A 26,569-nucleotide genomic window follows, 5' to 3' on the forward strand; every position below is an offset into this window, starting at 1 on the left:
TCTGATGAATGTTTTATAGTTTGTTGACTTGCGATGTATATATGGGCAGGGAATCAACTAAAATCAATGTACTGCTTTATCAATAACAGACTAAATTCCATACATCACAAGTGAATCAGATTGTTTCCACCAAAATGAAATCGTGTGAAACTTTACCTCAACAAAATACGCCCATTTGAGGTAACCCCTCTGAGGTTGACATGAACACTTCTTAACTCACTGATGTAGAATTCTTGTAGTTAGTTTGGCAATTTAATAATGTGACACACAATGCATTGCACAAATATGCGACTCAACCATTCTAGTCGCTTCTGATTTCTGCAGTGCTGAAGCAAATTACTGTGATTTATAGCCTACGTAACCACCTTGAATCAGTTCAATGGTTTATGTTCTACATCATAATAAAGAGTGTCGATACAGCTTCGAGAATGAAACGAATAATTTAGATCAAAATTTTGTCATCTTCGTTTTCGGGAAATCAAACCTAATCTTAGATCAAAATCAGGTGTTGTCGACAGTGGTATTTGTTATTCAAACAACCACATGCTGTGATGTTGAAGATGACCTGCCGAGAACGGATTTCCCCCGCATTGCAAACGATAAACGAAACTAGTTCTCAGGCTTTTTGGAGTGAGAATCAATATTTATCTTCAACGTTTATAAGTTTGCATGCACATTCACATTTTTGACACGAATACAAAGAATAACAAATCTTGCAATAATCATTGCAAAATATGACTTTGTAGCAATGCGTTTTTAACACTATTCATGTTAAGTTTAAGGTTTGATGACAGTGTGTATCGGTAATTATTAAGATAGAACCTTCCTTATAACTGTCTCTTTCTCAAGATCGCCACAAACAGTTTTCTAATATCTGTGACCCACCTCTTTCAGTTAGAATGAATGTAGTTCAAAGATTTGGTACAGTCCGTAATGTGAGCAATATCATGTGCTGTCGGAATATTCATACGCCTCTAAAAGTGCCATCCTGAAACCATTCTACCTGAATTTCAACCAGGTGTCGCAGACGATTTTGATTGTCCAGCGGAAATATTTGATTTTCTTCAAACGACGCACTTCGTTTCAATCTTACTTTTTTGTTCAATGTTATAAGATATTTCTAAACACGAACTTTAAAGATATAAAAAACATGTCAGCTGCCTCGGAATCTGTACAATAAATGGCACTCCAAACAATCAAAATCCCAAACAATACATTCTTGCTTTGAAACAAAATGTCTCTCAGATATTCACATAAATTCTCTCTTTAATTTACTTGTTGATAATGGTTACATCGAGTCATGAAGTCGAGACTGGAGTCCAAGATTGAAAGCTTCATGCAAAAGAGTTGAAGATATTCACGAAAGAACAAGGTAATGTCGGATCTTCTTCTTCCTCTTCGTCTGTCTTACAAGTGATAATAGCGAGGTTCAGATTTGACTACCACTACGACTACCACAACCATTGAGGGAAGATAAACCAATCAAATGAGATAGGTCTATATGACTAACCAATCACGAGCTTAATAGATTAGCGAGAGGTGGCGGTTGTAGTAGTCAAATCTGAACCTCGCTAGTTTGCGTCGTGAGGCCGGCAGAACTGACCAACAGTTTAATAAGTGCAAGATATGTCAGAAATATGTCTATGACCTAAATGACTGTTTGGACAGAATGTCTTCTGAAATTTTGGACATGGGAACTATTCCTGTATAGTATAGATCTTGCTATGCTAGGCTGGTTTGTCTCTGCATGTCTCTCTCTGGCGCTGCTCATGTACGTCGTACAATAGTTTGTAAGTGCAAGATATGTCAATGATATGTGGATGACATAGAGATCACAACGTGTTTAGATTATCCACGAAAATTTCAGGCACGAGAGAATTATTTCTGTAAAGCAAAGACCTTGCTATGCTAGGCTGGTTTGTATTGACTCTGTCTGGTTCGGTATTTACCCCCTCTGAGGAAAAAAGCCCAAAGAATATAGAATATGAATTGTTCTGAGAAATGGACTCAAAATGCCACCTGTAGTTTGTACGTGGTGTTTGTCGTATGGAAGTGACTAAAGATACGATCTTTTTAGTTCGCTTGATCGTCGACAACGGTGCTGGGACAATATTACGACCCGTTCGGTGTGAACGCCATTCGGTGTGAACGCGTTAACTGAGGGGGCGGTTGCCCGGGGGTATACCTCTGGTATACTGGGAGGAGGGGACGCAATGACGTGGTGCCCCGCATCCTGAGGTTAGCGAGAAATTGTTTCGGATTAAAAACTTTTAACAAACAGCATTTTAAAATCATTAAGTTGTACCATATCTTTTGCCTCATGCACCAGGGTGATTTTCACACACCCCTGCCTTCTCTACGCTATTGGCGTTTGTAGATAATAGTTTCTTTCTATGAAAACGGCACTTTTTCTATGAAATCGTATTTATTAATAAATCAAGAGTATAATATTTAGATTGCACCTGAACCAACCACATCTTGTGTAAAAAGGTCTTTATAACAAGAATATTTTAAGTGTAAAAAATATAGAATGCCCAACGGGAGCTGATTTAAATTTATACGTAAGAACTACAGCGCATTCTGCTGAACTATTGTCACGCTGATTGACAAAGGATCTGGAATCACCTCGATAAAACAACCTCGCAAATTATTAAAATACCTTAAACAATATTCAACATGTTATCGATTTTTGACGAAAGGATTTGGAAAGTGTCGCGAGATACACGGCGACTTCCGAAGCTGTAAATGATGCTACCAACAATCAAAGTTGCTACCGACGTTCTACGAAATACAAATCTCTATAATGTCACCAGATACTATTGGTTCTGTCGCACTCCAATTTTCGTTGTTCCAAATTTTCCCTTCAAGGATTAAACGGGTCAAACAAACTTCGTAGTTTGTGGTCTTATTGCTCGCTGTGTTCCTTGTGGTGATTGATAATAAGTAAAGGATCCCTCAGTCCTTCGTGAGCGTAAGGTCTATCATCAATCTTGTGATTAATCAGCCACGACACAAACCTACGAGCTTCGCGGTCACCAAGTTTCTCCAAATTGACCGGATTATCCTCTAAAATGTTTTTCATTCGATCTAATGTAGATCCAAAAGGGTGTTCACCTTTGGTTAACACGTAAAAAGCAATCATACCCGCCACATGGACATCTGATTTCTTTTTAAAACGACCCTTTTCTTTTTTAACTATTGCCTTAATTACTTCCGGTGGCATCCACCCCAAAGTACCTTTTGCATCTGTTTCAACTGTCGTTTCATCCTCATTTAGAACGCGGCTTATTCCAAAATCTGCCAATTTCATGCGGCCTTCGATATCAACCAGGACGTTTGATGGTTTTAGATCTCTGTGTAATATTCCTTTACCATGGAGAAATTCAAGTCCTGATAGAATTTCCCTAATCATTCGTGGACCTTGCTCTTTTAGATGTTCAATACTGCATGCTTGAACAAGTTCCCTCAAGGTTTCTTCGCAAAGATCAACAATAAGATACATGAAGTTAGCGTCACGGTGAAAATGTCGATAGTTCACTATAAATGGACAGGCGTTTGTTTTAATAAGACTCATGATTTCCTTTTCGTTTTCAATTGTTTTGTCCTCACTTTGTACCAAAATTCTCTTGACAGCAACTTCACTTTTATCCTTCTTGAGACCAACATAGACACAAGAAAAACCTCCACCACCAATTTTGAATTGATCATTTGCGACAAAAGCCTGCATCGGTGTTTCAATCTATATATGAGACAAAAACGCAAGAAGCATAAGTTTTTTTGTGGTGAGAAGAAAGAAGCAAGAAAACATTCAATAAAAATTTATTATTTTCTTTTGAAAATGGCTTCTGCTCCCTTCCCTTCCTTGTCGGTTGAGGAAATCGAGAAAATTGTGGAAGATAAAAGTTCGCAAAAGAGCGGGAAACAGATTTTCTTTGACTGTTTTAATGAAAAAAACTGGTGAAGCCAACTAAGGTTACTAAACCCCACCACACTGGGGAATTTGGGGTGCCTTTGTAGTTTTTCACGTGGCATGTTCAATGATCTATGTTAAGTCACTTGTGTATGTCCGCACATTATTCGAGCCTGTCTAAACTAGGACGAAACCAATTGTGTAGTCGCTGTTAAAATTCGCTACATACCATTAAAGACTGCTGTCTACGGCGGAATCCAAACGAGCTACCACGTCGTTGATCGTAAACTTCCTATAAACCTTGGTTACTACCCACTTACTCATTTAAACTCATATAAATATATAAATTTTTTTTAAATAATTACCTTTCCTAACTCGTTACAATTCATTGTTTTCAACATATGAATCTTCTCGCGATGTTTTACGGACCTTTTGAGGATAGTTGCAATTTCATGGTGACCAAGGTGAATACTCCATTCAAGAAGACTCATTTGCTTTCCTTCAACAAGAAATGTTCCAGCTCTCCACACAGCGATGTTCTTTTCCAACAGAAGATTGACCAAAACAACTGAATTTTCCAGAACTGCCCTCTTCAGGATTTCAATGCCAAGAGTATAACTTTTCAGAGTTTCAGCACCCTGTACAACTAAATACTTGACGTTTACATCAGCGCCATGTTCAACAAGATATTTTACCATTTCTCGTGTACTTTCACTAGCAGCATCGTGCAGCACTGTCCGTCCATAAATATCCTCTCCATTTACATCAGCGCCATGTTCAACAAGATATTTTACAATTTCTAGCGTACCTTTAGTAACAGCAGAGTGCAGCACTGTCCGTCCGTAAATATGCTTACCATTTACATCAGCGCCATGTTCAACAAGATACTTCATCATTTCTAGCGTACCTTTAATAACAGCATAGTGCAGCGCCGTCCTCCCTACGTCATCCTTGTCATTTACATCAGCGCCATGTTCAACAAGATACTTCATCATTTCTACCCTACCTTTAGTAACAGCATAGCTCAGCGCCGTCCTCCCTACGTTATCCTTGTCATTTACATCAGCGCCATGTTCAACAAGATACTTCATCATTTCTACCCTACCTTTAGTAACAGCATAGCTCAGCGCCGTCCTCCCTACGTTATCCTTGTCATTTACATAAGCGCCATGTTCAACAAGATACTTCATCATTTCTAGCGTACCTTGTGTAACAGCATAGCTCAGCGCGGTCCTCCCTACGTTATCCTCGTCATTTACATCAGCGCCATGTTCAACAAGATACTTCATCATTTCTAGCCTACCTTTAGTAACAGCATACTTCAGCGCCGTACTCCCTACTTTATCCTTGTCATTTACATCAGCGCCATGTTCAACAAGATATTTTACAATTTCTAGCGTACCTTGTGTAACAGCATAGTGCAGCGCTGTCCGCCCTCTTTTATCCATGTCATTTACATCAGCGCCACATTGTTCAACAAAATATTCGATAATGTCTGTTTCACCAACATCAACAGCATAATGTAAAGCAGTTTTGTCCAACTCATCTTTACAACTTAAGTCAGCACGACAATATTTAACCAAAAACGTCACAATTGCTAATGATGGAGACTGCATTGGACTCTGAGAAGTTATTCCATCGTCTCGAAGATGTTTCGAACCATATTCGCAGACACTTGTACTTCCACTTGATTCTTGCTTCTTATCATTTCATTTTTTCTATAATTTCTAAAGTGAAAAACAAGCCCAGTGCTGAAACCCAGTGAGTATCGTTGGGATAAGTCATGCTTTCAACGAAATTTTACTCAAAAATGAAGAGTGCAATACAATTAATGCGCGTCGCTTGACATCTATTTCTTCTTATGGAGTCCGAGTGGATTTCTTTGGAAAGCGATGTTTAACAGTATGTAAACATTGATTTATGAATGTTGACCTTATTTAAACCTTCTAACGACGGTTCTGTACAAATGCACGAGAAGACGGAAAAATTCTCTACCCACGATTGTTCGTATTTCACCATTTTTATTTACTTCATAAGAGAAAAAAAATCCGAGCAAACGCGTTCAACGACTTAGAACGAAATCAAATTTTCAGACACAACACGAATTGATTTTCGTCCCTGACTACAAGTCTGACTTTTCACCTTCGTTTCTAGCAAGGTTTGGCCGTTTGGGTCTTTAACGACCGTTTTTCTTTGCACGTCAAAAACGATCAGACCAGTTCTTTTGTATTTTACTACAGTCCGCGATTACTGACCCCGGCATTAAATGAAATATATTGTAATTTGTAATTCCCTGCAATGCTCGAACTTTAAAGTTCTGTTCACACGATCCAATTTCGTCGGATCCAATTCACTTCTGATGGATGTTTTATAGTTTGTTGACTTGCAATGTATATATGGACAGAGAATCAAATAAAACCAATGTACTGCTTTATCAATAACAGACTACATTCCATACATCACAAGTGAATTGGTTCCACCAAAGTGGAATCGTGTGACACTTTACCTGAACAGAATACCCCCATTTGAGGTAACCCCTCTGAGGTTGACATGAACACTTCTTAACTCACTGATGTAGAATTCTTGTAGCTAGTTTAGCAATTTAATAATGTGACACACAATGCATTGCACAAATATGCGACTCAACCATAACATAATTTCTAGTCGCTTCTGATTTCTGCAGTGCTGAAGCAAATCACTGTGATTCTAATCTACTTACCCACCTTCAATCAGTTCAATGGTTTATGTTCCACATCATAATAAAGAGCGTCGATACAACATCGTAAATGAAACAAATATATCGAATAAAAATCTTTGTCATCAAAATCAACTATCGTCTGTGGTATTTCACAAAAGTCAATAAACCAGTAAGATGCAATTTCCGGTTTGCGGCTCGAGTTACAGATTAAACCTGGAGCCAGAGACCTGGAGCATCTATAACACCACAAAGCTTCTACGTACTGCAATTATATATTTTTACTCTTCGTCAGCAAAAGAAGTGTAAATATTATTTATTATTATTATTATTATTATTAAAACGAATATTTAAAAACAGGATATATACACTTCAGCACAGAAGTGCTGTTATCAATGTGAGTCCTGTTAACGTAGTAATTATTAAAATACTATATAATAAGTCGAAGGGTCCATAAAATCCATAGGAGAGACCATAAAAACCAGTCGATGTAAATAAGATATAGGAAAATTACCATAATACTTTATTTACAAAATCTTTAAATTTATCAATCTGCCTAACCTCTAAGGGGAGCTCATTATACACTTTTGCTCCCATAAAGTGAAAACTTCTACGTCCATATTCAGTCTTTATTTTAGGTAAAACCGCTAAATAACCATTATTTCTAGTTACTTTACGATGTTCGTTACGAATAAAATGACCACACAATGACTCACAGATATCACCATCCATGATCTTCCTTATTAAGACACATGCTCGCTTGTTCTTCAACTCCATAGCTGATGGAAAATCTTGATCAGGAACACTGCCGGTGAAAATTATATTCAAAGCTCGCTTGTGAAAGGAGTCCACTCGATCTCGCTGCGTTGTAGTTAAGTTTAAATTTAACACTCCACAGTAGGTTAATACTGGAATGATCATTCCTTGATATATTGCTTTGGCAGATGGGAGATTTAATTGTGGTCTAATCTTCCGCAACAATCGTAGTCTTGATGATGTCCGTTTAAATGTGGCATCAAAATGCGATTTGAGATTCAGTGACGAATTAATTTCAACACCAAGGTACCTGTACACCGATACTTGCCTAATGGGGGATTCTTTATAGTTCACGGACATTGGCTCATTTAACTTGGATAGGCGTTTCATTGTTCCAAACAAGAGCATCTCAGTTTTACCTTCTCAGTTTAAATTCACAATGAATTCATTTTCATCCATCCAAGCGGCGATACTTTCCATATCATTTGACAATTTTGAGTTAATTACCTTTATATCACCAGCAGCATACAGAACTACATCATCAGCAAACATAATTATACTGGATTCCTTGACTACATCAGCCACATCATTAAAAGCTATATATTACAAATAATACCGGGCCTAATATTGAGCCCTGTGGTACACCAATGTAGGAATAAGATTCTTGGGACAAATTGCCACCATAAGCAACCCGCACCTCTCGGTGAAATAAATAATCTTTAAACCAATCAAGCTCTTTTCCATGAACACCATATTTCGGTAACTTGTTCAACAACTGAGAATGGTTAACAGTGTCAAACGCTTTCGTCAAGTCTATAAACGTGGCTCCGACCAGGTTTCCTTTATCAACATTTAGGCGAATGTCATCAACTAACTTGATAGATGCTAGTTCGGTGGACATTTTAGGTCTAAAACCAAACTGATGCTCTGATAATAGTTTATGGTCAGATAAATAACTCATTAGCTGACGGTGAACAACTCTCTCAAGCACCTTTGATATTGCTGGCAGAATCGATATAGGCCGATAATTATCCAAGATTGATTTAGATCCTGCTTTATGGATCGGAACAATTTTAGCTGAATTCCATTCAGTAGGGACCAGTCCACTCTCCAAGGATAGATTAACGATATGAGTTAGAGGCAAAACTATGGTGGATGCTGAGTCCTTTAATAGACGAGATGGCAAGTTATCAACGCCAACTGATTTAGAGCATTTAAGAGACTTTAAAATACTAAGAACTTCCGAGACCGATACAGGACATCATATCAGTTCTATTTGCAATGCCATTGGAGATTCTCCAGGTAAGATTGAGTAATGAAAAAGCCTTCTGCTTTAGACGAGATACAATGGTAGTAAAATGTGTACAAAAGGCACTTGAAATTTTATCAGCGTCTATCAAAACCTGACCATCCACATCAAAGGACTGACTTGTAATACCAGATGATGAATTCGTCGGGTAAAGTGACTTTATAACACTCCAGAAAGCATCCGGTTTATTTCGATTTTCATCAAGCAGGTTCCTGGTATGCTGGGATTTAGCTCGTCTTACGGCTCCGTTTACTTCATTTCGCTTTTGTTTATATAAGAGATAATCTTGGCTCTCTTTCGTCCTTAGGTATCTACGCAAAAGACCATCTCTGTCATTCATAAGTTTCTTAAGTTCAATCGATAGCCACGGTGCTGGTTTACCTTTCACTCCTTTCACACCAATAATAACTGGAGCAAATCTATCATAAACGCCAGTAATTATAGCTTTCATTAACTGCCAAGCCGCATTCACATCGCCACAGTTACAAATAACAGATCAATCAATTTTTCGAAGCGTATCGTTTAATACTTTAGGGTCATAGCGAGTGTAATTACGGCAGACAATTTTTTTAGGCTTAAACTTCCTTGAGTTCATCTTCCTTACGCATCCCACCATATCATGATCCCCAATAGAAAGAGGAATTACATCTGCAATTTTAATTGTCTCCGGATTGTTCGTGGCTATTATCTTGTTTATCAGACACTTCTTTACCGAAGTCCGTACCGATAGTCCGATAGAATCAGGGCTAGTAAAATTAGAGCGCTTTTTTACTTGAAAAGCTACAATTATTAACAAAAGTATAAGAGCTCCCTTCAACACGTCCGCCATTGATGAAGGAATAAAAACAATCACCGAGTCTCTACTGCTTCTAACTCTATCTTAACACCTTCCTTCCATACAGCATAAGTCATGTCGCAGGCGATACAGCGTCAATTAAATCTGGGACTATTTACAGTTAGTCTCTAGCAAAATCGTTCTCGCAACGAACAAATATAATCCTATAATTTTAAAGACGTTATGACAAATGGCTAGTTAGCCTAGTTAGTTCTCCATTGTCCAAACAGCTTTTTTAAAGTCATCTTGGTCACCTGGCTCATGTGAACAGCCCCTCAGTTATGAAATCTTTCTTTCAAATAGTGTACAATATATTGAAGACTGTAATATTGAGGTTCTACCTGAACCAACCACACGTCGTGGTAAGGATATTTTAAGTGTAAGAAATATATATATTTATTCTAACTGTAGCTAATTTCAATTTATTTATAAGAACTACAGCACATTCTGCTAAACTATTATCAGGATAATTGAAATAGGATTGAGAATCACGTCGATAGAGCAAATTCGCATATAATTAAAACACCTTCTTGTCGATTTTTTGATTCGGAAAGTGTCGCGAAATGAACGCCGATTTCCGAATGATGCTACCGACCATCAAAGTTGTTACCGACCGTCTACGAAATGCAAATCCACGGCGGCCGCGTTCAGCATTGCTTTATTGTCGCCCGATGGGACTGGTTTTGTCGCCCTTGTGTGTCCAATTTTTGTCGCTCAAAAGTTCCCCTTGAAGGACAAACTTGGGCTGTCTCCTCCCCCCTCTACTATACTATTGTGATAATTATTTTAAAATTAGCTATGTTTTGTCGCCCTTGTGTCGCTCCAAGTTTCCCCTTCAAGAACAAACTTGGGTTGTCCCCTCCCCCCTCTACTATACTATTGTGATAATTATTTTAAAATTAGCTATGTTCTGTCGCCCTTGTGTCGCTCCAAATTCTCCCTTCAAGAACAAACTTTGGCTAGAAAGGATTCGTCATTTCAAACAAACGTCGTGGTTGGTGGTCTAATTGTTCGCTGTGTTCGTTGTGGTGTTGCTAAATAAGGAATCCCTCAATGCTTCGTCAGCGTGAGGTCTATCATCAATCTTGCGACTAATCAGCCACGACACAAACCTACGAGCTTCGTGGTCACCAAGTTTCTCCAAATTGACAGGATTATCCTCTAAAATATTTTTCATTCGATCTAATTCAGATCCAAAAGGATGTTCACCTTTGGTTAACACGTAAAAAGCAATCATACCCGCGACATGGACATCTGATTTCTTTTTAAAACGACTTTTTTCTTTTTTAACTATTGCTTCAATTACTTCCGGTGGCATCCATCCACGAGTACCTTTTGCATCTGTTTCAACTGTCGTTTCCTCGTGATTAACAGTGCGGCTTATTCCAAAGTCTGCTAATTTCATGCGACCTTCGATATCAACCAGGACGTTTGATGGTTTTAGATCTCTGTGCAATATTCCTTTACCATGAAGAAATTCAAGTCCTGATAGAATTTCTCTAATGATTCGTGGACTTTCCTGTTGTAGATGTTCAATACTGCATGCATGAACCAGTTCCCTCAAGGTTTCTTCGCAAAGATCAACAATAAGATACATGAAGGTATCGTCACGTTGAAAATGTCGATATTTCACTATAAATGGAGAGTTTGCTCCAATAAGACTCATGATTTCCTTTTCATTTTCAACTGTTTCATCCTCACTTTGTACCAAAATTCTCTTAACAGCAACTTCACTTCCATCCTTCATGAGACCAACATAGACACAAGAAAAACCACCAGCACCAATTTTGAATTGAATCTTTGCGACAAAAGCCTGCATCGGTGTTTCAATCTATGGGGAGAAAATTATAATTAAAAAAGAATAGATTTTCTGTGGTGAGAAGAAAAAAGCAAGAAAACATTTAAGTGTTTAAATAAATGAAGGCAATAAATCTGTAACAGTATTCACACATCGCCTTGTCGAGCTACCACGGATCGTAAACCTTGGTTACTGCCCAAACTCACTGAAACAAATGTTTAACAAATATTTACCTCTTCTAACTTTTTGCAATTCATTGTTTTCAACATCTGAATCTTCTCACGATGTTTTACGGACCTTTTGAGGATTGTTGTAATTTCATCATGACCAAGGTGAATACTCCATTCAAGAAGACTCATTTGTCTTCCTTCAACAAGAAATGATCCAGCTCTCCACACAGCGATGTTCTTTTCCAACAGAAGATTGACCAAAGCAACTGAATTTTTCACAACAGCCATTTTCAGGATGTCAATGCCAAGAGTATGAACGCTGCTTTTACTTTTCAGAGTTATGTCAGCACCCTGTTCAATTAAATACTTGTCAATTTCTAATGCACCAACATCGACAGCAACATGCAGTACTGTCTGTCCATCAGCACCCGTGTCATTTACATCAGTTCCATTTTCAACAAGATATTTTACCATTTCTAGCGTACCTTCAGTAACAGCATAGCGCAGCACTGTCCATCCGTTAGTATCCTTACCATTTGCATCAGCGCCGTTTTCAACAAGATATTTTACTATTTCCAGAGAACTTTTAGTAACAGCAGAGTGCAGCACTGTCCAACCGTTATTCCTCGTACCATTTAAATCAGCACCATGTTCAACAAGACATTCTACTATTTCCAGCCTACCTTTAGTAGTAACAGCAGTGTTCAGCACTGTCGATCCGTCAGTATCTTTTTCTTTTACATCAGCTCCATTTTGAACAAGATATTTTACTATTTCTAGCGTACCTTCAGTAACAGCACTGTGCAGCACTGTCGATCCGTCAGTATCTTTTCCATCTACATCAGCTCCATTTTCAACAAGATATTTTACCATTTCTAACGTACTTTGAGAAGCTGCATTATGAAGCACTGTCCACCCGTCAGTATCCTTTCCATTTACATCAGCGCCATGTTCAACGAGATATTTCATAATTCCTAGTCTATCTTCATATAAAACAAGATCGTCCAGCGTTGTACTCCCGTCACTTTGCTCGGCATTTATCTCAGTAACAGAGTGCAGCACTGTGGAACCTTCAGTATTCTCACCATTTATATCAGCGCCGTTTTCAACAAGATATTTTACCATTCTAAGCATGCCTACAATGACAGCAAGGTGCAGCACAGTCCAGCCATCGGTATTCTTACCATTCACATCAGCTCCGTTTTCAACAAGGTATTTCACTATTTCCAGCGTACTTTCAGCAACAGCAGGGTGCAGCACTGTCCGCCTGTCAGTATTCTTACCATTTACATCAGCGCCTTTTTCAACAACATATTTCACTTTTTCTGGAGAACTTTTAGTAACAGCAAAGTGCAGCACTGTCCACCCTTCAGTATTCTTTCCATTTACATCAGCGCCGTTTTCAACAAGATATTTTACTACTTCTAGAGAACTTTCAGCAACAGCAGGGTGCCGCACTGTCCACTCTTCAGTATTCTTACCATTTACATCAGCGCCGTTTGCAACAAGATATTTTACTACTTCTAGAGAACTTTCAGCAACAGCAGTGTGCAGCACTGTGCACCCTTCAGTATTCTTACAATTTACATCAGCGCCGTTTTCAACAAGATATTTTACCATTTCTAGCGTACCTTCAGTAGCAGCAGTGTGCAGAACTGTCCATCCTTCAGTATCTTCTCCATTTACATCAGCGCCGTTTTCAACAAGGTATTCTACCATTTCTAGAGAACGTTTCGTAACAGCAGAGTGCAGCACTGTCCACCCATCAGTATCCTTACAATTTACATCAGCGCCGTTTTCAACAAGGTATTTTACCATTTCTAGAGAGCTTTTCGTGACAGCATAATGCAGCACTGTCTCTCCGTTAGTCTTCTTGGCATTTACATCCGCGCCGTTTTCAACAAGATATTTTACCATTTCTAGAGAACTTTTAGTAACAGCAGAGTGCAGCACTGTCCATCCGTCAGTATCCTTACCATTCACATCAGCGCCGTTTTCAACAAGATATTTTACCATTTCTAGCGTACCTTCAGTAGCAGCAGTGTGCAGCACTGTCCACCCATCAGTATCCTTACAATTTACATCAGCGCCGTTTTCAACAAGATATTTTACCATTTCTAGCGTACCTTCAGTAGCAGCAGTGTGCAGAACTGTCCATCCGTCAGTATCTTCTCCACTTACATCAGCGCCGTTTTCAACAAGGTATTTTACTATTTCCAGCGTACTTTCACTAACAGCAAAGTGCAGCACTGTCCACCCTTCAGTATTCTTTCCATTTACATCAGCGCCGTTTTCAACAAGATATTTTACTATTTCCAGCGTACTTTCACTAACAGCAAAGTGCAGCACTGTCCACCCTTCAGTATTCTTACCATTTACATCAGCGCCGTTTTCAACAAGATATTTTACTATTTCCAGCGTACTTTCACTAACAGCAAAGTGCAGCACTGTCCACCCTTCAGTATTCTTTCCATTTACATCAGCGCCGTTTTCAACAAGATATTTTACTATTTCAAGAGAACTTTCAGCAACAGCAGGGTGCAGCACTGTCCACCCTTCAGTATTCTTACCATTTACATGAGCGCCGTTTTCAACAAAATATTTTACCATTTCTAGCGTACCTTTAGTAGCAGCACTGTGCAGAACTGTCCATCCGTCAGTATCTTTTCCATCTACATCAGCTCCATTTTTAACAAGATATTTTACCATTTCTAACGTACCTTGAGAAGGTGCATTATGAAGCACTGTCCACCCGTCAGTATCCTTTCCATTTACATTAGCGCCATCTTCAACGCGATATTTCATAATTCCTAGTCTATCTTCATATAAAACAAGATCGTCCAGCGTTGTACTCCCGTCACTTTGCTTGGCATTTATCTCAGTAACAGAGTGCAGCACTGTGGAACCTTCAGTATTCTCACCATTTATATCAGCGCCGTTTTCAACAAGATATTTTACCATTCTAAGCATGTTTACAATGACAGCAAGGTGCAGCACAGTCCAGCCATCGGTATTCTTACTATTTACATCAGCTCCGTTTTCAACAAGGTATTTTACTATTTCCAGCGTACTTTCAGCAACAGCAGAGTGCAGCACTGTCCACCCGTCAGTATCCTTACCATTTCCATCAGCGCCTTTTTCAACAAGATATTTTACTATTTCTTGAGAACTTTTAGTAACAGCAGAGCGCAGCACTGTCAACCCGTCAGTATCTTCTCCATTTACATCAGCGCCGTTTTCAACAAGATATTTTACCATTTCTAGCGTACCTTTAGTAGCAGCACTGTGCAGAACTGTCCATCCGTCAGTATCTTCTCCTTTTATATCAGCGCCGTTTTCAACAAGGTATTTTACCATTTCTAGAGAACTTTCAGTAACAGCATAATGCAGCACTGTCTCTCCGTTAGCGTTCTTGGCATTTACATCCGCGCCATTTTCAATGAAATATTTTACCATTTGTATAGAACCTTTACAAAAAGCACCATGCAGCGGTGTTGACCCGCCATCATCTTTTCCATTTACATCAGCGCCTTTTTCAACAAGATATTCCACTATTTCTAGCGTACCTTTTTTAACAGCGGAGTGCAAGACTGTCCACCCGTTAATTCTCTTGCCATTTACATCAGCGCCGCTTTCAACAAGATATTTTACTATTTCAAACGTACTTTTTACAATAAGAGCATAGTGCAGCACTGTCGTTCCGTCATTACCCTTACCATTTACATCAGCGCTTTGTTCAACAAGATATTTCACTATTTCTAGCGAACCTTTAGTAACAGCAGAGTGAAGCACTGTCCATCCGTATACATCCTTGCCATTTACATCAGCTCCATGTTCAACAAGATATTTAACTATTTCCAGCGAACCTTCAGTAACAGCATTGTTCAGCGCTGTCCACCCTTTTTTATTCTTGTCATTTACATCAACGCCACATTGTTCAACTAAATATTTGACAATGTCTGTTCCACCAACATCAACAGCATGATGTAAAGCAGTTTTGCCCGACTCATCTTTACAACTTAAGTCAGCACCACAATATTTAACCAAAAACTTCACAATTGCTAATGATGGAGACTGCATTGGACTCTGAGAAGTTATTTCATCGTATCGCTAAGAATGTAAAATTGAGACAATTTAATTTCGAGTTGTTCTTGCGCCGTTGAAAATTTATCTTTTTATCGTTCCTAAAGTGAACAACAAGCCCAGCAAGTATCGTTTGGATTTGTCATGGTTTCAACGAAATTTTATTTTTATTAAAAAAATGCCATACATAGCAAAATTTGATCTAGTTTTCATAAGCTATCAGCTTTAAAATGAGAATATTTCTGACAACCTGACGCGAACTTGGTGACAAATATTTATTAAATATTTCAGGCTCGTACCCAGGGCGAACTTAAATAGGCACACTACAGTCTTTAACATAGATCAGTGGCTAAACTGAAGAAGCGAACGGGAAAACACCACTGGTAGTGAAAAATAAAAAGTGCAATACAATTAAGGGCAGCCCAAAAATGAAAATTGCAAATGAATTGTGTTGCGCGTTGCTTGACGTCTAATTCTTCTTATGCCCGAGTGATTCTTTGGAAAGCGATGTTTAACAGTATGTAAACATTGATTTATGAATCAACACCTTATTTAAGCCTTGTAACGACTGCTCTGTACAAATACATGAGAAGACGACAATATTCTTTCCCCGAGATTGCTCGTATTTCGCCCTTCTTACTCGTCAAGAGGAAAAATATAAACAAACACCTTCATTGGCTTAGAACGAAATCAAATTTCAGACACACGAAGAGTAAATTTTCGTCCCTTTTTACATTCGTTTCTAGCAAGGTTTGGGTCTTTAAGGACCGGTTTTCTTTGCACGTTAAAAACGGTCAGACGAGTTCTTTTGTATTTTACTACAGCCCGCTATTACTTTTGCTTTAAGACCCCAGCATTAAATCAATAAATGAAACAAATTGTTATTTGTAATTCCCTGCAAAGTTCTGTTCACACGATCCAATCTCGTCGGATCCAATTCACTTCTGATGGATGTTTTATAGTTTGTTGACTTGCAATGTGTATATGGACAGGGAATCAACTAAAACCAATGTACTGCTTTATCAATAACAGACTACATTCCATACATCACAAGTGAATTGGATCCACCAAAATGAAATCGTGTGAACCTTTACATCAACAAAATACCCCATTTGAGGTAACCCCTCTGAGGTTGACATGAATACTTCTTAACTCACTGATGTTGAATTCTTGTAGTTAGTTTGGCAATTTAATAATGTGACACACAATGCATTGCACAAATATGCGACTCAACCATAACATAATTTCTAGTCGCTTCTGATTTCTGCAGTGCTGAAGCAAATTACTGTGATTATAATCTACTTACCCACCTTTAATCAGTTCAATGGTTTATGTTCTACATCATAATAAAGAGCGTCGATACAGCTTCGAAAATGAAACGAATAATTTAGATCAAAATTTTGTCATCTTCGTTTTCGGCAAATCAAACCTAATTTTAGATCAAAATGAGGTGTTGTCGACAGTGGTCTTTGTTATTCAAACAACCTCATGCTGTGATGTTGAAGATGACCTGCCGAGAACGGATTTCCCCCGCATTGCAAACGATAAACGAAACTAGTTCTCAGGCTTTTTGAAGTGAAAATCTGGCAATATTTATCTTTAACGTTTATAAGTTTGCTGGCACATTCACATTTTTGACACGAATACAAAAGAATAACAAATCTTGCAACAATCATTGCAAGATATGACTTTGTAGCAATGCGTTTTTGACACTATTCATGTTAAGTTTAAGGTTTGATGACTGTGTATATCGTATATATTATTAAAATAGAACCTTCCTTATAACTGTCTGTTTCTCAAGATCGTCACAAACAGTTTTCTAATATCTGTGACCCACCTCTTTCAGTTAAAATGAATGTAGTTCAAAGATTTGGTACAGTCCGTAATTTGAACAATATCCTGTGCTGTGTCGGAATATTTATACGCCTCTAAAAGTTCCATCCTGAAACCATTCTACCTGAATTTCGAGCCAGGTGTCGCAGACGATTTTGATTGTGCAGCGGAAATATTTAATTTTCTTCAAACGACGCACTTCAATCTTACTTTCTTGTTCAATATTATAAGATATTTCTAAACACGAACTTTAAAAATACAAAAAACATGTCAGCTGCCTCGGAATCTGTACAATAAATGGCACTCCAAACAATCAAAATCCCAAACAATACATTCTTGCTTTGAAGCAAAATGTCTCTCAGGTATTCACATAAATTCTCTCTTTAATTTCCTTGTTATAGAAACGAGATAATGGTTACATCGCCATGGAGTCGAGACTGGAATCCAAGATTGAAAGCTTCATGCAAAAGAGTTGAAGATATTCACGAAAGAACAAGGTAATGTCGGATCTTCTTCTTCCTGTTCGTCTGTCTTACAAGCGATAATAGCGAGGTTCAGATTTGACTACCACTACGACTACCACAACCTTTGAGGGAATATAAACCAATCAAATGCGATAGGTCTATCAGACTAACCAATCACCAGCTTAATAGATTAGGGAGAGGTGGCGGTAGTGGTAGTCAAATCTGAACCTCGCTAGTTTGCGTCGTGAGGCCGGTAGAACTGACCAACAGTTTAATAAATGCGAGATATGTCAGGAATATGTCTATGACCTAAATGACTGTTTTGACAGAATGTCTACGGAAACTTTGGACATGGGAACCATTCCTGTATAGTATAGATCTTACTATGCTAGACTGGTTTGTCTCTGCATGTGCAAGATATATCAATGATATACAGTATCTATGACATAGAGATCACAATGTGTTTAAAATATCCAGGGTAATTTCAGCCACGAGAGAATCATTCCTGTATAGTACAGACCTTGCTATGCTAAGTTGGTTTGTATTGACTCCGTCTAGTTCGGTATTTACCCCCTCTGAGGAAAAAAGCCGAATGAATATACAATATGAATTGTTCTGAGAAATGGGCTCAAAATGCCACCTGTAGTTTGTACGTGGTGTTTGTCTTATGGAAGTGACTAAAGATACAACCTTTTTAGTTCGCTTGATCGTCGACAGCGGTGCTGAGACAATGTGAATGCCATTTGGTGTTAACGCATTAACTGAGGGGGTGGTTGTGTTGGGTATACCTCTTTGGGAGGAGGGGGCGCACTGACGTGGTGCCCCGCATCCTGAGTTTAGCGAGAAATTTTTTCGGATTAAAAACTTTTAACAAACAGCATTTTAAAATCATTCAGTTGTACCATATCTTTCGCTTCGTGCACCAGGGTGATTTTCACACCCCCCTGCATTCTCTATGCTATTGGCGTTTGTAGATAGCTAATAGTTTCTTTCTATGAAAATGCCACTTTTTCTATGAAAATCGTATTTATTAATAAATCAAGACTGTGATATTTATATTCTACTTGAACCAACAACACGTTGTGTAAAAAAGTCTTTATAACAAGAATATTTTAAGTGTAAGAAATATAGAATGCCCAACGGGAGCTAATTTCAATTTATGCATAAGAACTACAGCGCATTCTGCTAAATTATTATCACGCTGACTGGCCTAGGATCGAGAATCACCTAAAAACCTAAATAAAACAACTTCGCAAATTATTAAAATAACTTAAACAATAATGTTGAACGTGTTATTGATTTTTGACGAAAGGATTCGGAAAGTGTCGCGAGATACACGGCGACTTCCGAAGCTGTAAATGATGCTAGCAACCATCAAAGTTGCTATCGACCGTCTACGAAATACAAATCTGCACAGCGTTTAGTGTTGCTCTATAATGTCACCTGATACTACCAGTTATACTACTAGTTCTGTCGCACTTTTGTGATTCCAAATTTTCCCTTGAAGGACCAACTTGGGCTAAGAAGATCATTTCAAACAAACACTGCGTTCCTTGTGTTGTAGCTTAATGAGGAATCCCTCAATGCTTCGTCAGCATAAGGTCTATCATCAATCTTGTGACTAATGAGCCACGACACAAACCTACGAGCTCTGCGATTACCAAGTTTCTCCAAATTGACAGGATTATCCTCTAAAATATTTTTCATTCGTTCTAATTCAGATCCAAAAGGATGTTCACCTTTGGTCAACACGTAAAAAGCAATCATACCCGCGACATGGACATCTGATTTTCTTTTGAAATGACCCTTTTCTTTTTTAACTATTGCCTCAATTACTTCCGGTGGCATCCATCCTGGAGTACCTTTAGCAAATGTTTCAACAGTCGTTTCATCGTCTTTTAAAACGCGGCTTATTCCAAAGTCTGCTAATTTCATGCGACCTTCGATATCAACCAGGACGTTTGATGGTTTTAGATCTCTGTGCAATATTCCTTTCCAATGAAGAAATTCAAGTCCTGATAGAATTTCCCAAATCATTTGTGGACCGTGCTCTTGTAGATGTTTTATACTGGATGCTTGAACAAGTTCCCTCAACGTTTCTTCGCAAAGATCAACAATAAGATACATGAAGGTATCGTCACGGTGAAAATGTCGATATTTCACTATAAATGGAGAGTTTGTTTCAATGAGACTCATGATTTCCTTTTCGTTTTCAACTGTTTCATCCTCACTTTGTACCAAAATTCTCTTAACAGCAACTTCACTTCCATCCTTCATGAGACCAACATAGACACAAGAAAAACCACCATCGCCAATTTTGAATTGATTCTTTGCGGCAAAAGCCTGCATCGGTGTTTCAGTCTATGGGGGAGAAAATTATAATTAAAAAACAATAGATTTTCTGTGGGGAGAAGAAAAAAACTAGAAAAAGCATTCGAGTGTTTAAATAAACGAAGGCAATAAATCTGTAACAGTTTTCACACATCACACAAGCCTTGGTTAAACAGGTACGAATCCAAATGCGCGTTGTCGAGCTATACCACGTCGTGGATCGTAAACTTCCTATTAACCTTGGTTACTGCCTAAACTCACTGAAACAACATTTTATATATTTAAAAAAATATTTACCTCTTCTAAATTGTTGCAATTCATTGTTTTCAACATCTGAATCTTCTCACGATGATTTACGGACCTTTTGAGGATAGTTGCAATTTCATCATGGCCAAGGTGAATACTCCATTCAAGAAGACTCATTTGTCTTCCTTCAACATGAAATGTTCCAGCTCTCCACACAGCGATGTTCTTTTCCAACAGAAGATTGACCAAAGCAACTGAATTTTTCTCAACAGCAATCTTCATTATGTTATTGCCAAGAGTATGAACGCTGATTTCACTTTTCAGAGTTATGTTAGAACCCCGGTCAACTAAATACTTGACAATTTCTAATCCGCCAGGAATGACAGCAGCATGCAAGAATGTCCTCCCTTTTTTATCCTTGTTATTTACATCAGCGCCATGTCCAACAAGGTATTTCACCATTTCTAGCTTACCTTTACTACCAGCAGTGTGCAGCACTGTCCACCCGTCAGTATTCTTTCCATTTACATCAGCGCCATGTTCAACCAGATATTTCACCATTTCTAATCTATTAACCCTAACAGCAGCGTGAAGCGCTGTCCACCCGTTAGTATCCTTGCCATTTACATCAGCGCCATGTTCAACAAGATATTTCACAATTTCTAATCTATTAACCCTAACAGCAGCGTGAAGCGCTGTCCTCCCGTTAGTATCCGTGCCATTTACATCAGCGCCATGTTCAACAAGATATTTTACCATTTCTATCGTACCTTTAGTAGCAGCATAGTTAAGCGCTGCCCATCCGTATATATCCTTACCATTTACATCAGCGCCATGTTCAACAAGATATTTCACTATTTCTAGCGTACCTTTAGTAACAGCATCGTGCAGCACAGTCTGCGCGTTATTATTCTTGCCATTTACATCAGCGCCATGTTCAACAAGATATTTTACCATTTCTATCGTACCTTTAGCAGCATAGTTAAGCACTGCCCATCCGTATATATCTTTACCATTTACATCAGCGCCATGTTCAACAAGATATTTCACCATTTCTAGCGTACCTTTAGTAACAGCATCGTGAAGCACAGTCCACCCGTTATTATCCTTACCATTTACATCAGCTTCATGTTTAACAAGATATTTTACTATTTCTAGAGCACCTTTAGTAACAGCATCGTTCAGTGCTGTCAACCCTTCTTTTTTTACATCAACACCACATTGTTCAACAAAATATTTGACAACATCAACAGCATGATGTAAAGCAGTTTTGCCCGACTCATCTTTACAACTTAAGTCAGCACGACAATATTGAACCAAAAAATTCACAATTGCTAATGAGGGAGACTGCATTGGACTCTGAGAAGTTATTTCGTCGTCTCGAAGATGTTTCGAACCATATTCGCAGACACTTGTACTTCCTCTTGTTTCTTCCTTCGTATCAATTTCTATTATAAACGTTAAGAATGTAAAAATGAGACAATTTAATGTCGAGGGGCTCTTGTTGATAAATTCTCCGTTGAGAATTTTTTTTCTATCGTTTCTAAGACAAATAACCAACCCAGTGGTGAAGTTTAGTAAGTATGATCGGGAATATATTAGTTGTGGTTCAACTTTAAAAGAGAAATTCACTCGGAGTTTAAAACAAGTGTATTCTTTATGGATAGAAATGGTTTACAACTACCTATTCGTGCTTACTTTCACGCGACTTTAATTTCGCAATTGAAAAAATGTTTTAATAAATAATGACCAACAACATGTACAGCTAATAAAATAATACAATGGTAACTCAAAACAAAAGAAATTTAATGCCCTTTTATATGTATTTCCCGTCCATCAAAATCGCGAAAATAAAGTCTCGGGCAATATGGCTACGATAAAATCGCGAAATTAAAGTCGCGCGAAATTGAGTACGACTAACCGTGTTTAGCAAGAATTGAACGAGTTACTCAATCTAATCGGGAATTCAGATTAGATGATTCAGTAAATGTTAATATTGTGAAACGTTGATATGCCCAACGGAGGCACCGGAAAGAAACGACATGAGATCAATTTACTTGATCAGCAAGCGATCAATTATACCTATTAATAACACTGACAAAATGTGTTTAGCTCGAGCACTTGTGGTTGCTATAGGCTAGCAAATCTTCAGAAGGACAATCAATATCTATTCAAAAATCGAGTATCAATTTTGCGATGAGCCGATCATCCGATGAGCAGTCGCTCATGAGCAGTTATGAGCACCACTCATCTGCTTAAAAATTGTAACCGACATTACTTTCTGAATTGAACAAAATTTATTAGAGGAGTTTGGGCCTAAAAAATCTCAATGAACCGGTGCAGTTTTATGCGATGGGCAGATGAGCTCACGCACATAACTGCTAATGAGCACATGCATGTTCATCTGCTGATAAAACTTCATTACTGTTCGATAACAAGCCATTGAATGAGCTACCAATTTTTGCGGAAGATACTTTAGCCGTGGTTACAATCTGCGCAGGCACGAACGGGAATACTGTCCATTACGAGAACAAGAAAGAAAGATGTCTCAAACAGACTCGGACAGTCAAGAGAGAGATTTCCGTGATGATGTCTCAACAACTTCAACTCAGCAATCTGGAAGTTCGACGGCGACTGGCTCAGAATCTGAAGAAGAAATGGATCCCTGGATATCGTTAATAGAAAAAGCAAAACAAAGAAATAACACAGGTTTGGAGGAAATGAAAGAAAGTCTTAAAAACAGTGGTTTCGATGAGCACACTGCATGGAAAGCTTACTTGAATGTCATAGCTATACTCCAGAAAGAATAAGAAAATATCTATTTAGAGCGCCTTTTGTGGATGAGACCAGAAGAAAGACCCAGTACATTAGAAAATAATGCACACAAAAGATGCGTTTATTCAAAATGATAATTTTGATCCAGAAGAAGCAATAGAAGCTGCAGTTGATAAGAAAAAGTTTCTTATTAATAGGCTTTTAAACGACCATGGGATTCAAGATGTGAAAGAAAATAAAGGCAGTGATGATGATGATGAAGATTAGAATTTAAACCTAGCCAAATGGTTTACTAAACCTTTATTAACGAATGCTCGACTCAGTCGAGACATGTGGAAATCGCATCACCGAGGTAAATGCTCATCGGCATTGCGCTAAAGTTGAAGTCAAGGCATATGGCGCGTGGCTAGAAAATCAACGATAACTGATAACAAAAGACAAAATACAAAACGGTTCTTTTAAGAACCACCAAATTTATAAAAGAATATGAATGAAATAGTGAGATAAACATACTAAAATCCCCTAATCACATAAACCATGACCGATGCTATGAATCCGAACGCATACATGTTCACGTGTATCCCCACACGATGTAAACGTGGCATCCACGTGAACACACATTGTCGGCATCCCTTTGTCCCTTATATAGTTTGTGTGGTTAGGATTAGTTGTGGTTCGACTTTGAACGAAATTTTACTTAGAGTTTAAATCGATCCAAGTAGTGTACAACTAGTAAATTATCTTCTTATTACATTATTCTAATTCCAGTTCATTATTCTTAGGCAAATCCACGGTAGAACAAATTTGGTTGTAAAAGTTATGATTTTGCGAACTATAAATAGGCCCACTACAGGCTTAAGGCTTTAACATAAATCAGTGGTTTAGCTGAGCAAGCGCACGGGGAAGCACCACTGGAAGTGAAAAATAAATAGTGCAATACAATTAAAGGCCGCCCAAAATTGCAAATAGTAGTCTTAAGGCCCACACAGACCGGACGCGATTTGGCAACGCGGCGCGATTTTTCAAAGTTTTTGATATTCCAAAATCAAATAAATTTTTAACTATCATTATACTCCTGTAGATTACTTAACGATGATACATTTCGACTGCTCTGGCGTCCATAGATTCCAAATTTTGCTTCCAGAAATTAATTCATGTGCATCTGAAAACTCAAAATTAAATTCTGGAAGCAAAATTTGGAAACTATAGACGCTAGAGCAGTCAAAATGTTTTATTGTTATGTAATCTACAAAAATATTATGATGGTTTAAAATTTATTTGATTTTGAAAAATTAAAAACGTTGAAAATTCCCGCCGCGTTGCCAATTCGCGTCCGGTCTGTGTGGGCCTTTATGCCCGACTGATTTCTTCGAAAAGCCATTTAGGCCGTATTCTCTGGCACGAAAAGTCGCTTAGAAAACGATTTTCGTTGCCCCCCTTCGGGCACTACTTGAAAACACGATAGAAAATTAGGATAAATTATAGAAAGTCTAAATTCACTTGTTTTCACCTTCATAAACCTGCAGTTTTCGAGCATTTCATCTTCGAAAAATCAGTGAATTTGCATGTTTTGCAATACACCGACGCCATTTTGATTCAGGAAATGTTGAGGATACTTGGTGTAATATACGACATATATAGCAGATTCAGCAGTTTTATACCGGTATTTACATGAAGTTTCCAGCATTTTTGCTGTGCAAGCAGGTTTCAACAAGGAAGCTTTGAGTGGAGTTATAGTTTTTCTAAACCAAATTAGTCAGAGAAGACTTAGACAACAATTAATCGGAAAAACATCCGCCAATTTTGCTTACACGCATCAAAATCATCCACGAGCGTTTTGTTTCTAGTCAAGTTATATAAAATAATTACTACACAATTCCTTTCCAGCCTTTGTTTTATATTAACTACTTTTATAATACATTATAATACACACGTTTTCTCAACAAAACTATTTACAACATCTCAGTTTTTTGACAAAGTTAATTACCAACGTCTTTATCTTATTATCATCAATCCACTAAAAACGAATTTGTTGAGCGAAGACCCAGACATCTGTACGAAGTTTAAACAGAAGTATTACAGAACAAATTTCAAACATTTTCCTTATGAAAACGTGAGAGGACATGTGAAAACTGCCAAGTTGGCCTAAGTCTAAACTTGCTGAAGTATTGGAAAATGAATCTGGAAATCCAGAAGTCAATGTTTGTGCATTTAACAACAATGCACTGATTGTAGATGCTATGGCAGTTATTCAGTCGATGAAAGGAAAATGGAAAACATTTGGCGATGATGCTCTTTTAAAAACCTCATCACGCTAGCACGAAAGTATAATTCCAAACAATTATATTGTTGCAGACAGGTATCCTTAGTTGAGCATAAAGAATGCAGAGAGACAACGAAGAGCTGAAAAGTGAACACTGGAGGTCATGTAACTCTTCCTGGTGGTGTTCCATTTCTACTATGTATGTAACTGCTAAAGAAAGATGCTATGTTTTATATCCCGGTGATTCCCCGAACGATAGTGTAACAAGTAATGAGGTGTCTTCGCTTCATAGCAACCACGAAGAAGCAGACACTCGTTTAATTAATTCTACATGCTAACCACGCAGCAGCAACGTACGATAAAGTTATGATCAAAAGCCCTGATACAGATGTTCTTATACCTGCGATTGCCATGCAACAACAGATGCAGAAAGAGATTTTCTTTTTGATTGGCACGGGAGATAGATGTCGTTGTGTGTTTGTAGCAATTATCTCGAAATTCTTGGGCGCGGATGTTGCTCTTTGTTTACCAGGCTTTCATGCTTTTACCGGTAATGGCATTAGCAATCAAGCAGCATCATGGTATCAGTGTTTAAGTGCAGAAGTCGATCTTCCATCACTGGTTGGCAATGGCTGGACGCTTGACGATAAAGAGCTGGAGATAAATTGGATGACACGCCCAGCCGCTCCGCGATTTTTAATTGAGTGGTTGAGTGCAAGTGCAAGACTCTAGATGCTCGACCATGCGTTGTTCCTGCAAAAAGGTTGACTTACAGTGCACCGACCTATGTTCGTGTGGTGCTTGCCAGAATGCATGCATGATGGTAACGACGATGATAACAGTTATGGCCTGGCTCAATCTGATGACGATGATGAACTTGAAGGATCAGGATCTAATCTGGATTTCGGAGATGACGTCGATGATGAGACAGAGTTGTGGTATTAGCTGTCCGATTAAAAGGGTTGAGTTCAACATTTTATTTGTGTTTTTGAGGCGCTCATAATTCTCCCACAATGGTATTCAAACGTATGGCTGATATCTACCTTGGTAGGCGTGTTCAATAATTTAACATGTACAGTAGTTGTACGTTGCAAATCACGC

General features: G+C 38.2%; 5 protein-coding genes across 5 annotated transcripts; all 5 read right to left on the reverse strand.

Annotated features, from left to right (window-relative positions):
- Positions 1-2,466: 2,466 nt before the first annotated feature.
- On the reverse strand, positions 2,467-5,202 carry LOC114519412 (serine/threonine-protein kinase TNNI3K-like). The gene is made up of 3 exons (XM_028539538.1): positions 4,774-5,202; positions 4,276-4,719; positions 2,467-3,739 (listed from the first exon to the last, which is right to left on the reverse strand). The coding sequence occupies exons 1-3, from the start codon at positions 5,200-5,202 to the stop codon at positions 2,906-2,908; spliced, it is 1,707 nt and encodes a 568-aa protein (XP_028395339.1). The 3' UTR covers positions 2,467-2,905.
- Positions 5,203-10,508: 5,306 nt separating this feature from the next.
- LOC114519414 (serine/threonine-protein kinase 24-like) lies at positions 10,509-11,803 on the reverse strand. Its single transcript, XM_028539539.1, has 2 exons — positions 11,537-11,803; positions 10,509-11,336 (listed from the first exon to the last, which is right to left on the reverse strand). Exons 1-2 carry the CDS (start codon positions 11,759-11,761, stop codon positions 10,509-10,511), a joined length of 1,053 nt encoding a protein of 350 aa, XP_028395340.1. The 5' UTR covers positions 11,762-11,803.
- Positions 11,804-11,816: 13 nt separating this feature from the next.
- LOC114519415 (putative ankyrin repeat protein RF_0381) lies at positions 11,817-14,929 on the reverse strand. The gene is made up of 8 exons (XM_028539540.1): positions 14,743-14,929; positions 13,846-14,607; positions 13,105-13,194; positions 12,658-13,038; positions 12,490-12,609; positions 12,259-12,366; positions 11,959-12,156; positions 11,817-11,824 (listed from the first exon to the last, which is right to left on the reverse strand). Exons 1-8 carry the CDS (start codon positions 14,927-14,929, stop codon positions 11,817-11,819), a joined length of 1,854 nt encoding a protein of 617 aa, XP_028395341.1.
- Positions 14,930-19,111: 4,182 nt separating this feature from the next.
- Positions 19,112-20,591, reverse strand: LOC114519514 (serine/threonine-protein kinase 24-like). Its single transcript, XM_028539659.1, has 2 exons — positions 20,482-20,591; positions 19,112-20,214 (listed from the first exon to the last, which is right to left on the reverse strand). Exons 1-2 carry the CDS (start codon positions 20,515-20,517, stop codon positions 19,387-19,389), a joined length of 864 nt encoding a protein of 287 aa, XP_028395460.1. The 5' UTR covers positions 20,518-20,591; the 3' UTR covers positions 19,112-19,386.
- On the reverse strand, positions 20,538-21,410 carry LOC114519416 (putative ankyrin repeat protein RF_0381). The gene is made up of 3 exons (XM_028539541.1): positions 21,399-21,410; positions 20,589-21,342; positions 20,538-20,545 (listed from the first exon to the last, which is right to left on the reverse strand). Exons 1-3 carry the CDS (start codon positions 21,408-21,410, stop codon positions 20,538-20,540), a joined length of 774 nt encoding a protein of 257 aa, XP_028395342.1.
- Between the last annotated feature and the right edge of the window lie 5,159 nt (positions 21,411-26,569).

The sequence above is a fragment of the Dendronephthya gigantea genome, unplaced genomic scaffold (assembly GCF_004324835.1).
Source record: "Dendronephthya gigantea isolate DGI-Jeju-01 unplaced genomic scaffold, DenGig_1.0 000013F, whole genome shotgun sequence".
NCBI lineage: Eukaryota > Metazoa > Cnidaria > Anthozoa > Malacalcyonacea > Nephtheidae > Dendronephthya > Dendronephthya gigantea.